General features: G+C 39.9%; 2 protein-coding genes across 6 annotated transcripts in view; both read left to right on the plus strand.

Moving 5' to 3' along the window:
• The window catches only part of LOC147021448 (TOX high mobility group box family member 4-like), a 195,548-nt gene that overhangs the window by 56,201 nt on the left and 123,452 nt on the right, over positions 1–15,895 (plus strand). The window contains exon 1 of one of the 5 annotated variants that reach the window (XM_085891395.1): positions 14,744–15,485. The exons of 3 other annotated variants lie outside the window; for them this stretch is intronic. In XM_085891395.1, the coding sequence (XP_085747521.1) occupies positions 15,415–15,485 (71 nt within the window). In that variant the 5' untranslated portion in view covers positions 14,744–15,414. Of the gene's footprint in view, positions 1–14,743; positions 15,486–15,895 lie in introns of those variants that run through there. One more of the 5 variants, XM_085891397.1, reaches the window with a different exon arrangement.
• LOC147021449 (uncharacterized) lies at positions 323–7,271 on the plus strand. The gene has a single exon (XM_085891381.1). It carries the CDS (start codon positions 3,628–3,630, stop codon positions 4,882–4,884), a length of 1,257 nt encoding a protein of 418 aa, XP_085747507.1. The 5' UTR covers positions 323–3,627; the 3' UTR covers positions 4,885–7,271.

The raw sequence follows: 15,895 nt of genomic DNA on the forward strand, positions 1-15,895 counted from the left end.
AACCCTATCCCACGCGGGGGCTGATTGGCTCGATCGCGGTGAGACCGAAAGGTCCACCCGTGACTGGTTCCCGGCGTTAGTCCGAGAGGGTCACGACTGGATTGTCCGTCCGGTGGGCGACGTGCCGCGATTCGAGTTACGTGGCCGTCAGCACGCCGGCGGGCGCGAATCCGCAACAATATATATATATATATATATATATATATATATATATATATATATATATATATATATATATATATATATATATATATATATATATATATATATATATATCCGTTATTATCCTGTCAAACTTTGATTTCAGTGGTAATAAGTTTTGATTCTGCACATGTCAAGCTTAAATAGTTCCAAGATTATTTTTTCATTACTTTTTTTTTTTTTTCAATCTGAGAAAGGTATGAATTTACGATCTATTTGGATTATTTCTCTGAAATAAGTTCTGAAGAGTCGGTCCCGGTGTGTAGCCGTCCATTCGTCCGTCCATGAACATTTGATTAAAATGTCCTCTCACCAAGTACCGGAACCCATATGGACCAAATCTGGTATGATGAATCAAGACAGCAGGGTCTTGTGGAGTTGTGCTCCCCATCTGGATGCACCTCCTATGTAGAGTGTTTAAGGGTGGTTATGTCCCAAATATTGGTATTTTATTCAAAATATTTCTTCTCAGAAACCACCCAACATATCCAGACCAAATTTTCCACGAGGCACGCGGATCATGCCCTAACCTTAAGTTGCGCTCCTCATGGCCATGCTTTCCCCGGAAAGGGGGGCCACACGCTTCCTCCCTGAATCTCTCCTTTTCACAAAAACATATTCTCCTCAACTACCTGAGCCATACGAGCAAAATTTGCTTCAATGCATTCGGACAGTAAGGTGTCATGGGGTGTGCTCCCCATCTGGATCTGCCTATTTAAAAGGGGTGAAAGGGGTTTTTTGTGCCAAATATTGGTATTTCATTAAAAAAATCTTCTCAGAAACCGCCAACTGAATCCAGACCAAACTGGCCATGCGGCATTGTGACCATGCCCTAAGGTTACCTTAAGTCGTGCTCCCAATGGGCATATCTCCCCTGGAAAGGGGGCCATGGCCTTCGAGGCGAGTGGCCAAATGAGGTTTTGGGTTGCATACCCCTACCCAAGGTGGAACAAGTCACAACCTATTTTTGCTTGAAGAGGGATGTTTGGGGAGTTAGAAAATCATGGTTGTGAACCTGAGATCATTGCACAAATTTTGAAAATCACGTTTACATATGTACCACTGCAGACTGCAAAAATGGATTTAATCGCCACAGATTTTGGCTCATATTGGCTCATATATTTGTTAATACTGGTGCTACAAGCACAAATTTGGTACCAAAATGTGAGGAATGATGACATATATATATATATATATATATATATATATATATATATATATATATATATATATATATATATATATATATATATATATATATATATATATATATATATCTGTAAAAACCATTTGTGGTGTAACAAAGGCTTTTGTGTGACCTACAGGCAAAAATAGTGGAATTTTACTCAACAAATCAGCTTCGGGTTTACCAATAAATATCAACTAAACAATTAATTTCTTCATAAGTATTTGAGTTATATTACTACATATTACATCAAAATAACCCTCTGTCATTGTCCTTTTTAGAAATACTAGTACGTGCCCGTAAAAAAAAAAAAAAAAAAAAAAAAAATCGTATTCAAACCGCGAGCAAGAAACAACAACCACACAGGCCGTTTCTTTGCTCTCGCCCGGAAGTTCGCCTATTATTCGCAGTTGCGATTATTCGCAATTTAGTTTTAATACCCAATTATTCAATTAGCGCCAACGTATTTTACCTTTTCGCAATGTCGTGGCAAGGAAAAAACAAAAAGAGAAAACAAGAGAGAGAAAAAAATTACTTCCTGGTTCGGAGCATACCAGCACTCTGATGTTACCGAAATTTATGCACCGTCTAATATGAAAACTATCATAACTTGGGGCATTGTGTTTATCTATAAATGCGCATAAGAAATCGAGAAATTATTAGAATACACCAAGTCATCACTCTCCGGAAGCCCGTACGTTGTAACCCGTAATGGGGAACGCGGCTGAGCTTCCCTTCCCCATTGGCCACGCCCACGCAACAACGTGTCTTGTCATTGGTTTGGTAAATAAATGGCCATAACTTGGGAAGCACTTGTCCAATTAATATCAAACCTTGAAAAGGCACATCCTTAGGTCCCCAGCAATATATCTGGCAAGTTTCAATTAGATCGGACCAGTGGTTGTGGAGAAACAGCAGTCACACACACGCACACGCACACGCACATGCACACGCACACGCACACGCACACACACGCATGCACGCACAGATTGCTGGACTTATAGATAGATAACTCATAAAGATAAATCAGTTGAATTAATAGAGTTATGACCTAAACCATATGTCACCCCCCCCTAAAAGTAACCGACATTCATTAATTTATCATACATGTATTTGCATTAACCAAACAAGAATGATTTTAAATCCAGTTCCAGCAAATCAATTATGAGCTTGATTGCCTTTTTCTAAAACTACTGATATTTACAGTCAACCCCCGCTTCATCGCGCTTCACCTATCGCGCCCCCGGTTCATCGCGGGTTTTCCCTTGGAACGTAACTATTTTTTTTCTGCGGATTCCCCCGGTACATCGCGGTCATAATATATAAAATATAAATTATTTAAGCAATAAATTATAACGCGTGGTGCTCGACCAGTCACACAACGCACGAGACAAAGTTTCGCTTGTGAACTTCGAATATTTTCTACGTTTTTTCTCCAAGCCCCATGATGCCGCCAAAACGCCTTGCACCTTCTAAGGCTTCTGGCAAGGAACCGAAGCGCCAGAGGAAGGTCCTGGGATGCTCCAGGAGAAGGTTAAGGTAAAGGTGCTCGATATGTGCTTCGGGAAGGAAAAAGGTTTGCTGCCGTTGGACCAGCACTGCTCATACCCAGCACCTCAAAACCGACCAGACCAGACTAGTCGATCTCCAGCACCTCAAACCTAATCACTACCAAATCGACCAGACCAGACTAGTCGATCTCAGGCACCTCAAACCTAATCACTCCCAAACCGACCAGACCAGACGAGTCGATTTTTTGGGGAGGCGTCCATTCATCGCGGATTTTCACTGAGCGCAGGGAGGTTTGGAACGTAACCCCCGCGAGAAACGGGGGATTACTGTACTTATCTTTAATTATTTCATTTCAGATGCTTGTGCTGACAATTGATCTGCAATTATGGATCTGGAACCACCTGTTGTGAAGCGTCGTAAAATTGACACTGACCACTGCATCATATGCTTTAAACCCCTCAACCCTAAAAAGCAAGAAGTTGTAAAGAACCCAACATTTAATGGTTTGAGTGCAATCTTCAAAGCAAGTCAAATCAGAAAAGATGACGTTTACGAAAGTATCTGGCCTTTGCAACAAGACATATTGAGTCTTGATTTGAAAGTATCATTCCACAAATCGTGTCGGGCCAAGTATACCAGCAAGTCAAATATCTCCACATCCAACCCCAGTGAGAGTGACCAGCAACCATGCATGTCTGCGGCAACAGAACACACAAGAATCAGCAGAAATGAAACAGCTGGGTTTGACATCAGGACTAACTGCTTCATTTGTGGAAAAATCCAACACTTCCAGAAACAAGCTTACACCGGTATCTACAGGAACTGGACAGTCCATCAGAGAAAAAGTTCTGGCAGCAGCTGACAAAAGACAAGACAATAAAATGCACATGCGCATGCTTGCCTTTCCAGATTTGTTCGCCTATGATGCCAAGTACCACAGGTTATGCTATTCACACTATATTTCAGAAAGGAACATCACTGCTGCAATTCGTAAATCAGGAGAGGAAACAATGGGCACATTACATGATGAAGCTTTTGATGAACTGAAATGTTATCTGGAACAAACTGTGTTCTCCAAAACTAAGACAGTGACAACCCTCGTTCATCTGAAAGACGAATACGTTGGATATTTGGTTTCACTGGGTAACACGAATGCAGAACAGTATAAAACTTGGAGGTTGAAGGAGCGATTAACTAAATATTATGGTGACCAAATAGACTGTGTAACATTTGATGGCCACACTGACATCATATGCTCTTCTTCTGTGACCTTACGTGATGCCCTGAGAAATGCCACGATTCTGCAGAGCATGACTGATGAACCAGAATATGAAGACATCCCGTCTGATGTACCATCAGCCACAGATAGTGAAATGCATACTTTGCATGCTGCAGCTGGTATCCTGAGGAAGCACATGGCTGATATCGAGCATGTTGGAAATATATATGCACCTGTCGAGGAAACAGATATTCAGCACTGTGCAGAATTTGTTCCTAATTCACTCTACGACTTTATTCAGTGGTGCACCAGTGAGAAATCACACACGAATGTAACCAGCTGTAGTGATGAAGGTGTTATGAAGAACAACCTGAGGACGATCGCCATTTGTCACAATATAATATCACAGAGCCGTCGAGTGTACTCCACAATAACGCTTGGTTTAGCCTTGCAGGTGCATCATGAATTGGGAAGCAAGCATCTCATTGACATGCTTCATGAATTAGGACACTGTGTGTCCTATGATGAGGTGAGACGTTTCCTCATGTCTTTGGCTGTTGATCAAACTGCCTCGGAGGATATTTACATCCCCAAAGTTCTTCAAAACCTACGCTGCACCGACGATAACTGTAGGCAGAGCAGAACATGTCATCGTATCTCTGCAGGACTGACCTGCACTGAATTCTGCTCGTGTAGTGCAGACGATTGTCCAAATGTTGATGATTCTGTTGTCTTTGACGAGAGCACTGATGAAGAGCGTGGCTGAACTTTTAAATATATTACATGTATTACTTCATGTAATCGATGTACATAAGTTACAGTGCATGTTATGAATTCATTATCGTCATATGTGAAATAACTTATATCAACATGATGTCTATAAAAGTCACTTTCACAATTGTGTCAGAATCTTAAGTCAATTCTTCATGTTGCATATCTGCTTCGGGATTTCTATCGGTCAGCATTAGTGGGGCGACATATGATTTCAGTTATAACTATATAATTTCAGTGACAATTATATCATTAGATATATTTTTCAAAGGGTAAATAAACTTGGATTATGTTGATGTAACAAGTATGACTGCAAGTCCAAAATTTTTGAAGTAATTAATTTTTTTGTTGATATTTATTGGTAAACCCGAAGCTGATTTGTTGAGTAAAATTCCACTATTTTTGCCTGTAGGTCACACAAAAGCCTTTGTTACATCCCAAATGGTTTTTACAGATATATATGTCATCATTCCACACATTTTGGTACCAAATTTGCGTTTGTAGCACCAGTATTAACAAATATATGAGCCAAAATCTGTGGCGATTAAATCCATTTTTGCAGTCTGCAGTGGTACATACGTAAACGTGATTTTCAAAATGTTTTGCAATGATCTCAGGTTCACAAGCATGATTTTCCAACTCCCCAAACATTCCTCTTAAAGAAAAAATAGGTTGTGACTTGTTCTACTGTGGGTAGGGATTTCTCACAATTTTAGGCCCCTTTTTGGTCATCTCTCCCGAGATGACCTAATAAATCCGGACCAAATGTCCATCCGTACGTTCCTCCGTCAACAATTTTTCTTTACGATCTTGATGAAACTTAGTATGTGGGTAGAGGCCGATGAGTGTTGCACAACAATTTAACTTTTGTCCGGGTTCAAGGTCAGGGTCAAGGTCACGAGGTCACACAAGTTATAAAAATCGCCATTTTCAAAACCTATCTAGTCTGCCATTCTACAAGATATTCGGCAAGTGCTTATTTATTATGATAGTAAAAAATATTATCTTGTATCGAACCGGACAGATTTTTGAATTTCCTTCCCGTTTGATCGTCACTTGATCTGGAAGATGGCTAAAAACACCGATGCGATTCGCAAAGAAGGAAGGAAGGAGAAATGAAATATAAATATAAAACACATTTTTAGCCTTTTATATTTATACATTTTCCGCCGAAGGTGCAAAAGTTTCAAAACCAGAAATGTAAACATCGGCATATATTTTCAAAATATAATTTTGTGCACGCGCGCCAAAATGCCGAGTCATCTTTCACCAAACTGTGCAGTTCGAGCTGCGCAGTAGTCTTCGGTCATAACTGAACATTGAGAACTTGTGGTATTATAGAGATGACAGTCACCCCCACACGGGGGTAATTTTTAAATTTTGCCACTAGCCTATACCTTCCCTAATCCCCAGGCAAAAATGCTGCAGTTAGAACTATAGTGTATGAGAGTTGTACTGTCATATACTACATTAGTCTGCAGGGAATTACTACAGGAAAGAATCCCTATTCACTGAAACCTTTTCTGCACAAACGACATTACTGATATGGATCAAATTTGGTAGGGTACATCAGAACAGTAATGTCTCTTGGGGTTGTACTCCTTATCCAGATCCACCCCCTTTAAGAGGCTGAAAAGGGGGGTTTCGCCTCAAATTTAGGTAATTTATTGAAAAGCCTTTTCAGAAATTGATGACCAGATGCAGACCAAACTGTTTATGAAACATATGGACCATGCCGTTAACTTAAGTTGTGCACCCTGTGACCGTACTATTTCAGGAAGGGCGGTCATAGCCCCTTCCCCCTATCCCCTCATTTTCACCTAGCCTTTTGGGGAAATAACTGTCAGTTCTCCACGGGGCTATTTTTTAAATTGTAATGTGACTTTTCAGCTTTGTGTCACTTTTATCGAGTTTGTAAGTTGTAAAAGTCAGAAATAACAACAACAAAAAAAACAAACCATGTCTGTCTATTTTATCCCCCCCCCCCCACTGGAAATTTAACAAATCACACCCTGGTTACGACACCAATTGTGTATCACCTATGACTGACTCAAAACACTTTCAAAGAGTTCCATCACACAGCTGGTGGTCTCAATGTTTTCTAGAATGCTCCCGGTTGAAATACACAAACTTTATGCATCGATCCTGCTTCAACCAGACTTTTTAAATAAAAATCACTTATTAATGTAAGATCAGCAATTGAGATTGTGTAAATTGTGTGCATACCCATTTTAGCTTTTTTATTTATTGTTTTTAGCTTGCCTGTTCGAAGAACAGAGAGCTATAGCGATACCCCTGGCGTGAGCGTCATCGTGAGCGTGAAAATGTTAAAGTTTTTGGTACAAGTTATTTTTTCCTTTCTAATGTTTTTATCTACCACACTTTTTTATACGCCCAATATATATATGTATATATATATATATATATATATATATGTATGTATGTATGTATATATGTATGTATATATATATGTATGTATGTATGTATATGTATATATGTATGTATGTATATATATGTATGTATGTATATATGTATGTATGTATATATATATATATGTATGTATATATGTATGTATGTATATATATGTATATATATATATATATATGTATGTATGTATATATATATATATATATATATATATATATATATATATATATATATATATATATATATATATATGTATGTATATATATATATATGTATGTATGTATGTATATATGTATGTATATATATGTATATATATATGTATGTATATATACACGTATGTATATATGTATATATGTATGTATATATATATGTATGTATATATATATATATATATGTATATATGTGTGTATATATATATATATGTGTATATATATATATATATATATATGTATATATGTATATATATGTATATATGTATATGTATGTATATATGTATGTATATATGTATATATATATATATATATATATATATATATATATATATATATATATATATTGGGGCGTATTATGTGATACCGGTTGTCTGTCCGTCTGTCTGTCTGTCTGTCTGTCCGTCCGTCCGTTCCTGTCCGCACTCTAACTCCCAAAGTTTTCAACTTTCACGTTTCATATTTGGTACATAGGTACAGACTGTTGAGACGGTGTGTCGTGACACGTTCGTCATCTAAAGTGGTTGCCATGGCAACCAGGATGTTGTTTTCCATGTAGTAGCACAATTCTGTACATACCTTCTTGTTCGGGTGTATATTGTGCTCACTTGCGCTCTTTTTACTAATTACAAAATATGAATACATATATTGCTTTAAAATTATTTGGATCAGACTTCACTGCAATGCTTTATAAAAAATATTAATTATAGACAAGTCTTTTAAAAACGATAGATGTATAAACAGGCGAGCATTGGGTGGCTTTGACACCAACTCTGGTTTTAACTCTTTTTGTATTATTTATCTCTCATGATTAACAGAGGTTAAATGTGAGGATGACGAAGATCGCATGACCATGTATATTGTGGCCTGGTTAACATAACTTTTATTTTCACAAGTATTGATGGGTTGGAATGGTGGAATTGGTGAAAGCAGCTGGAAAACAATGCTAATCATTCAAAGCTTTTTAAGCATCAGAGTAAGAACCTTTTTCAGGGAGGTGAGCAAGTAGGGTGACAGAGGGTGCAAACGAAAATGGACTTATGCACGCTTGGTTAGACTTGGTTGGGTTTGTGTTATTCCTCAACGACTTCACTTTAGCCTAGACGATTATAATGGGAATGAAACTGTGTTCATCTGAGAACTGTAAACTGCAAAGCCAGCAGCCCCCATGAGCATCTGTGAATCAGATAATGATCATTTAGATTGAGAATCTTATCACCTCCACCACCGAAGGTGAAGGAGGTTATGTTTTCACCCATTTCTGTCTTTCTTTGTTCGTCTGTCTGTCTGTTTGTTTGTATGTGTACAGGATATCTCAAAAAGTTGTGGACGGATTCGGATGAAATTTTGTGGCCAGGTTGGGTTTTGACAAGGACGAACTGATTAGATTCTGGTGAAGATCTGGATCTGGATCTGATAATTTTTTCACTCATTCTTCACCAGTGAGAGATAGGGTCAAAAATGATACATAGCACGATATCTCAAAAAGTTGTGGGCGGATTCGGACGAAACTTGGTGGACATGTTGGGTGTGTGACGAGGAAGAATTGATTCAATTTGGTGAAGATCCGAATCCGGATCCGGATCTAATATTTTTTAAAGTGATTCTTCACCATTGAGGTATAGGGCTAAACTTGTATATAGCATGATATCTAAAAAAGTTGTGAACTGATCCGGATGAAATTTTGTGGGAAGGTTCAGTTTGTGACGAGGATGAACTGATTAGATTTTGGTGAAGATCCGGATCTGATAATTTATTCAGTGCTTCTTCACCATCGAGAGATGGGGCCAAAAATGATATATAGCACTATATCTCAAAAAGTTGTGGACAGATTAGGACGAAACTTGGTGGACATGTTGGGTGTGTGACAAAGCATTGATTCAATTTTGGTGAAGATCCGATTCCAGATCCGGATCTGGATCTGATAATTTTTTCAGTGATTCTTCATTGAAAGATAGGGCTAAGTGCTAAATTTATCTGTAGCACGATGTCTCAAAAAGTTGTGGACAGATTCGGATGAAACTTGGTGGACAGGTTGTGTGTGAAACAAGGACGAATTGATTAGATTTTGGTGAAGATCCGAATCCGGATCTGGATACGAGATTTATTTAATTTTAAAGTTATTCTTCACTATTGAGATATGGGGCCAAAAACGATTTATGTATAGCATATTTCAAAAATGTAATGGGCCTGATATGTTCTCGTGGATCAGGCATTGCGTGGCGGAAGTATGCGTTCTACAGAATGCCCTTCAAGTTGAGTAATGGTGCTTTTGGAGATAATGCTTCCTTCACAATGCACTTCTAATGTTTTCTTTGTGAGTTGCCTATGCCTTCTTGACTCGCCAGGATTCAGAAACGTGGGGTGTTTTTATGCTATTTGCACGGCATCTGCGTACTGAATCGGTGTGTACCCCAGGGTTTGGCAAAATGTGAGTTGATCAGGCCTGTGGGTGTGTACAATAGAACGGGCCTCGACAACGGGCAATGTGTACAGCGCATCCTGAACCGAGGGCAACCCAGCTGTGGCATATAATTGGTCATTCTAAACACTTAATGTCTTGTGCCATAACTACATATTGACCAGTCCAATAATTTAAACACATAAATCTAATCTTGAGTGTCACGTGCTGTTAATCCAAATTTGACTCCTTGGATTATGACGTAACTGCCAATATATCATCCAAGGCATTGAAAATCTGCGAGCATAAATTTTATTAACCTCCGCCGTCTTCCAAGATGGATGGAGGTTACTGTTTTCACCCCTTTCTGTTTGTTTGTTTGTTTGTTTGTTTGTTTGTTTGTTTGTGAACAGTATTACGGAAAAAAAAACTCCTCGACGGATTTCAACGAAACTTGGTGGGGGGGGGGGGTTAGGTATGGTCCAAGGATCATGCCATTAAATTTTGTACTTGGTCCCCCCCCCCCCCCAAAAAAAAACTTAGAGGAAAAATGTTTTTTTTTGCATTTCTACATGTTTTAAGTGATTTCCAACCCCCCCCAAAAAAAATGTTACCCCTCCCCAAAAAAATTGATAAGAGAATTTTTTTTCATTTCTACATGTTTTAAGTGATTTCCACCCCCCCCAAAAAAAATTGTTAGAGAAAATTTTTTTTTGCATTTCTACATATTTTAAGTGATTTCCAACCCCCCCCAAAAAAAATTGTTTGAGAAAAAAAAATATTTGCAACTTTTTTTTCAACAAAATTTTGATTTTTTTTTTTTTTTTTTTGCATTTTTACATGTTTTAAGTGATTTCCAACCCCCCCCCCCCCCAAAAAAAAATGTTGGAGAAAAGAACTATAACTCTGTCAGCACTGTTGACATAATATTTAATGAATAAGATATAAGGTTCACTTGAGTGACCCAGCAGTATTGGCAGCGGAGGTTTTGCACTCTCCCGAGTGCTCCCCCTCTAGTTAACCTCCGCTATCAAAGATGGATGGAGGTTACTGTTTTCACCCCTGTCTATTTGTTTGTGAACAGTATTACGGAAAAACTCCTGGACGGATTTCGACGAAACTTGGTGGGGGGATTAGGTATGATACAAGGATCATGCCATTAGATTTTGGACTTGGTCCAAAAAAAAATTTTTTTTTTCCAAAAAATTTCGGTTTTATTTGAAAAATATTTGAATTTTTTTTTTTTGCATTTCTACATGTTTTAAGTGATTTGCAACCCCCCCCCAAAAAAATTGTTAGAGAAAAAAAAATTTTGCAAGTTTTTTTCAAAAAAATTTCGATTTTATTTTTGCATTTCTACATGCGTGTCGATCTAGTTTAGTTTATTCAATCTTGGTTCAGTAGAGTCTGATCCGTTTTGACCTATAATGAATAGGATATCAGGTTCACTTAAGTGACCCAGCAGTATTGGCGGCGGAGGTTTTGCACTCTACCGAGTGCTCCCCCTCTCGTTAGAAATTAAATGCTGTGGCAGATTAACAAAATAATTCAATTTTTTTTTATTTTTTGGCTGATTTTTTCTCTCTCTCTCTCTCTCTCTCTCTCTCTCTCTCTCTCTCTCTCTGTCTCTGTCTCTGTCTCTGTCTCTGTCTCTGTCTCTGTCTCTGTCTCTGCCTCTGCCTCTGCCTCTGCCTCTGCCTCTGCCTCTGCCTCTGCCTCTGCCTCTGCCTCTGCCTCTGTCTCTGTCTCTGTCTCTGTCTCTGTCTCTGTCTCTGTCTCTGTCTCTGTCTCTGTCTCTGTCTCTGTCTCTGTCTCTGTCTCTGTCTCTGTCTCTGTCTCTGTCTCTGTCTCTGTCTCTGTCTCTGTCTCTCTGCCTCTGCCTCTGCCTCTGCCTCTGCCTCTGCCTCTCTCTCTCTCTCTCTGCCTCTCTGTCTGCCTCTCTCTCTCTCTCTCTGCCTCTCTCCATCTCTCTGTTGGTGGAAAGGACATCTCTGCTGTGAGTAATTTTTATTTTATGAGTTTCATGGATGCTTGCATGAACCAATCTCGCTTTTGATTGCTTTTGCTTGCGATTCAAGCTGCAGGTATTTGGTTCCTGTTGATGAGGGGAACATGATGAATATGGTCGTTAGCGTCAGGAAGTTTAGTTCGTCATTGTAATGACTTCAATTAGCGTGTGTATTGTTTTGAGCGGCTCGATGACATCTCGTGCAAATAACCCCATCCATGTTCCTAGCTCGCTTTATGGTTGACTGTGGGTTTGTTATTCTCGAGATAGAGAGGGTAAGGAGACGTTGTTTTGCAGTTTTGTCAATGAATCATCATCAAAAGCTCCCATGAGATTCCGATGAGTTCACCGAGTTGTACAACTCACTTGGGTGACTTTGTTGTAGTTTTCATGTGTGTGACTGCTTTTCAAGCACACCGGGGGCAAGTCAGAACTGCCGGTAAGCTTGCTGAAGTGATGAGAGCCAACTGTTTGTGGAAAAAGTTCTTGAGGAAACGTTTTCCATTTTTTGCTTGCCTTTTTAAAACTGCCCAAGCTGAGCGAGCATCTAAAATATTGTTATGAAGTGCCTCGATGGGGTGCAATGTGTTTTGATGAGCGTTCCTCCTCCTTTATGGAAAACAACACACGCACACGCACACGCACATGCACACACACACACACACACACACACACACACACACACACACACACACACACACACACACACACACACACACACACACACACACACACACACACACACACACACACACACACACACCAATGTAAATGTCAAGTATTAAAACTTTGCTCACTTGAAACCTTATTGGAAAACTTTCAAAGGAACGTTCATTTTCATAAAGCATGTCTATGTACCTGAAATTGCTTTTTCATAAAAATGAACAACTCTCCCACTGTCCTTACCATGGCTCGCAAAGTTTTAAAATTCTTACTGTTTCTGTACTGTAGTCACAGTGCAACTTTTTGAGAACCATGCTGATAAATCTCACGAAGACCCTTTTTTGATGCGCAAATTGGTGGTTGGGTAGGATGGGAAGAATTAGAAAACAGCTTCATAAGACTGTTGCTCACAGGAGCAATCCCCTTTCACAGGTGGTATTGGATGGACTGGGTCAGGAGCATCTGAACCAAAACAAGTACATGACTCAGACGATCCAATGCAAAAATTTGTCATTGATGGTGTACATGTGCTGAAAAAAATTCATGGTTGCCCTCAGGGATGTTATCAAGTTGACCGACAGAAACATTTGGTCGCCGCGGGATGTCAGGTAGGCGATTCTCTGAGCCCATTGTAATGAAGCTCTTTTCTAATCATTTCCATCCTACCCGACCACCAACTTGTGCATCGAAAAAGGGTCTTTAGGAGATTTTTTTTTTCGCATGGTTCTTTCATGGTTATCATTTCTTTCCAGTCTTCCCAATAGCTGCCGTAAGAGCAGGATAAAAGAAAAAAAAATTGTTCTTTATGCATGAGGTTGGTCTGTCAAAGGAGATTCGACCTGTGGTACTTTCACAACATCGATCCATTCATCCATCCATTGGGACCATACTCTGTGCAGAGCGTCGGTGCTGCCGAAGCAGTCTCTTGGGCTAATGGGCACGATCCTGGACAGGTCGCCACTCCGACGCAGGATACTCAAATGGCTCAATCATCCCAGTAAGCTGGTACTCATTTTGCTGACCTAGGAAGGATGACATGCTGAGTCAACCCCACCTGGTATTTATTCAACAGCCAAGCAGGATTTTAACTCAGAACCTTAGGATCCAAAGCCCACCACCCTAACCATTAAGCCAACACCAGGCATACAACATCTATGGTGTGACAGACGCTTCAGTGCATGAACATGGTTTCTTACATGATAACAAGACAAAAACTGAGTAAACCCAAAATTTCCTGCTTGAAACCCTCAGACGTTGATGTTGTCGATGAGTGGTGGTTCGATCTCTTTACCTCATTCGGAATCTTCTTTGTCTATAACCATCTTATTGATCCCACAAGACCACACGAATGATGAGCTTCTTGTGAGATGTTTTTAAAGACAAACGTTTATATTTTGAACATTTTAATTTTACACAGCAGGCTCCATGGTTAAGTTTTTTTATTTTTTATTTTTTAAATCATTTGTAGATGAAACAAACAAAAAAACACATTCACATCTAGTTTGTCTCACTGGATCGGTTCCAACGTAGCAGCTGGATATGTTGACTTGCGTTCCATCTCAGATATCATTATGTTTGCACTGCTGCTAACCCACTATTTTGGAGCCACAGATGGTACATGTAATGATTTGTGCCACGGCATCCTCCTCGAAGACTTCCCGTTGCACAAATTCACATTAACTGTTTGTCCTGCCGCGTAGCCCCGAAAGATGCCAAGATTAACGTGTAACCTCGGTCAGTGTGCGTCAACCTTGAAAATGCAGTTGATGGCAGTATATTGTCCATGTGTGTGCTGATGAGTGGGTCGTTCTCTTCCATCTCAGGGAAGAAATCATGAGGGGGTTACAGCTTTTGCTGACACCATTTTGTTTTGGAGCATCTCGTTCAGCTTCCCCATTGCCTTTAAGTTATCAAGGCAGCCATTCCTACAAGGCTGTGTTAGCTGCCGCCTGTTCGCTGTACGTATCGACGCTGCATGCTTGATGTCGGGCGGAGTTAAACACAGCCAGTGGAGCATGGCTGGGCTGCCTGCGAGGAGGCTTGTGATGAGGCAAGACAGCCTATCCCAATGTGGGGTGGGTGACGGTGGCGTACGGGAGAGGGGAGAGGGATCCGAGTTGATTTGCTAAGGGGAGGAGCAGCAGAGAGCTTCCCTTTCTCTCAAGCAGCGTTATTCGCAGCGGGTGCACTCCTGCTGCTTTTCTCCGAATCCCTTTGACTCACAACTCTTTGTCCATTGCTCTCCGAACCGTCGATTCTGTTTTTCCATCATTGTTGTCTAATCTTAATCCTTCTTCGAGCTCCTTTGGCATCATCTCCCTGTTGGCTTGTCTGCCTGAGAAGCTTTCCATTCTTTATATCTGTTGACCCTGATCAAAGTGCCCATTATTGGAAGACCAGTCTTAAGTGGCTTCCCACCACCTCGCTTTTATCTCGCACCTCTTAATCTCTTGTGCTGCGCCTTGTTTTCCCCGCTATTGGTTTCACCTGCTGCAAACGCAAACGAAGTTGACCTTCTTCTTCTTCTTCTTCTTCTTCTTCTTCTTCTTCTTCTTCTTCTTCTTCTTCTTCTTCTTCTTATTTTTCTACTTCTTGTTCTTCTTGTTCTTCTTCTTCTTCATCATCATTCGCCGGAGTCGGAGTTCTTGCCATGGAGCCACTACGGAGATGTGGAAGTTATCCATGAATCTGAAGCAAAGTAAACCTGACTCGCAGCTCATCTGACTTAATCAGCCACTGTGTGTGGAAGCGGGCAGGGGTTGAGGGTGCAGGTGAAAACGGCAATGGATATGAGTTACTACTACCCGAGTCCCTCAGATGCCATGGCTGGGGAACCACCTTGCCTGGAACAGAGCCAATGCATGGAAAGAAATTATTTCTGCAACAAGGTGCATCTCGTGTTCTTTACCCCGTTTGTGAGAAGCAGTGTTATTGTTTTATTTTGTGTATGATTGGAATTACCTTTACAGCAATTGGTATTTTTGGTTTTGTTTTAATGTCCCGACTTATTTGGCCGTCCTTGGATGTTTCACCGAATCGACTTCACTCGTCCTGAAACCACACAAATGTACTTTGGTTATCTCTGATAAGGTTCCGTTTTCCTTCTAACCATCGTTTGAATAATTTTTACATTATAAATCATTTGTGTGGCATTATAATCGATTCCATTCTCACATTGATCGCTATTTTTCTCAACGTTGCACTTAACGGATTACTAGTAAGTTTGATTCTCAGAAGATTTGTTTTGCATTAATTTTGCGTCCCATCATCTTGACGGCCACAAGTACGTTTTCCTCCC

This window comes from Eptatretus burgeri, chromosome 8 (genome assembly GCF_056783735.1).
Source record: "Eptatretus burgeri isolate ZD-2024b chromosome 8, Ebu_testis_v1, whole genome shotgun sequence".
In the NCBI taxonomy this organism is placed as follows: Eukaryota; Metazoa; Chordata; class Myxini; order Myxiniformes; family Myxinidae; genus Eptatretus; species Eptatretus burgeri.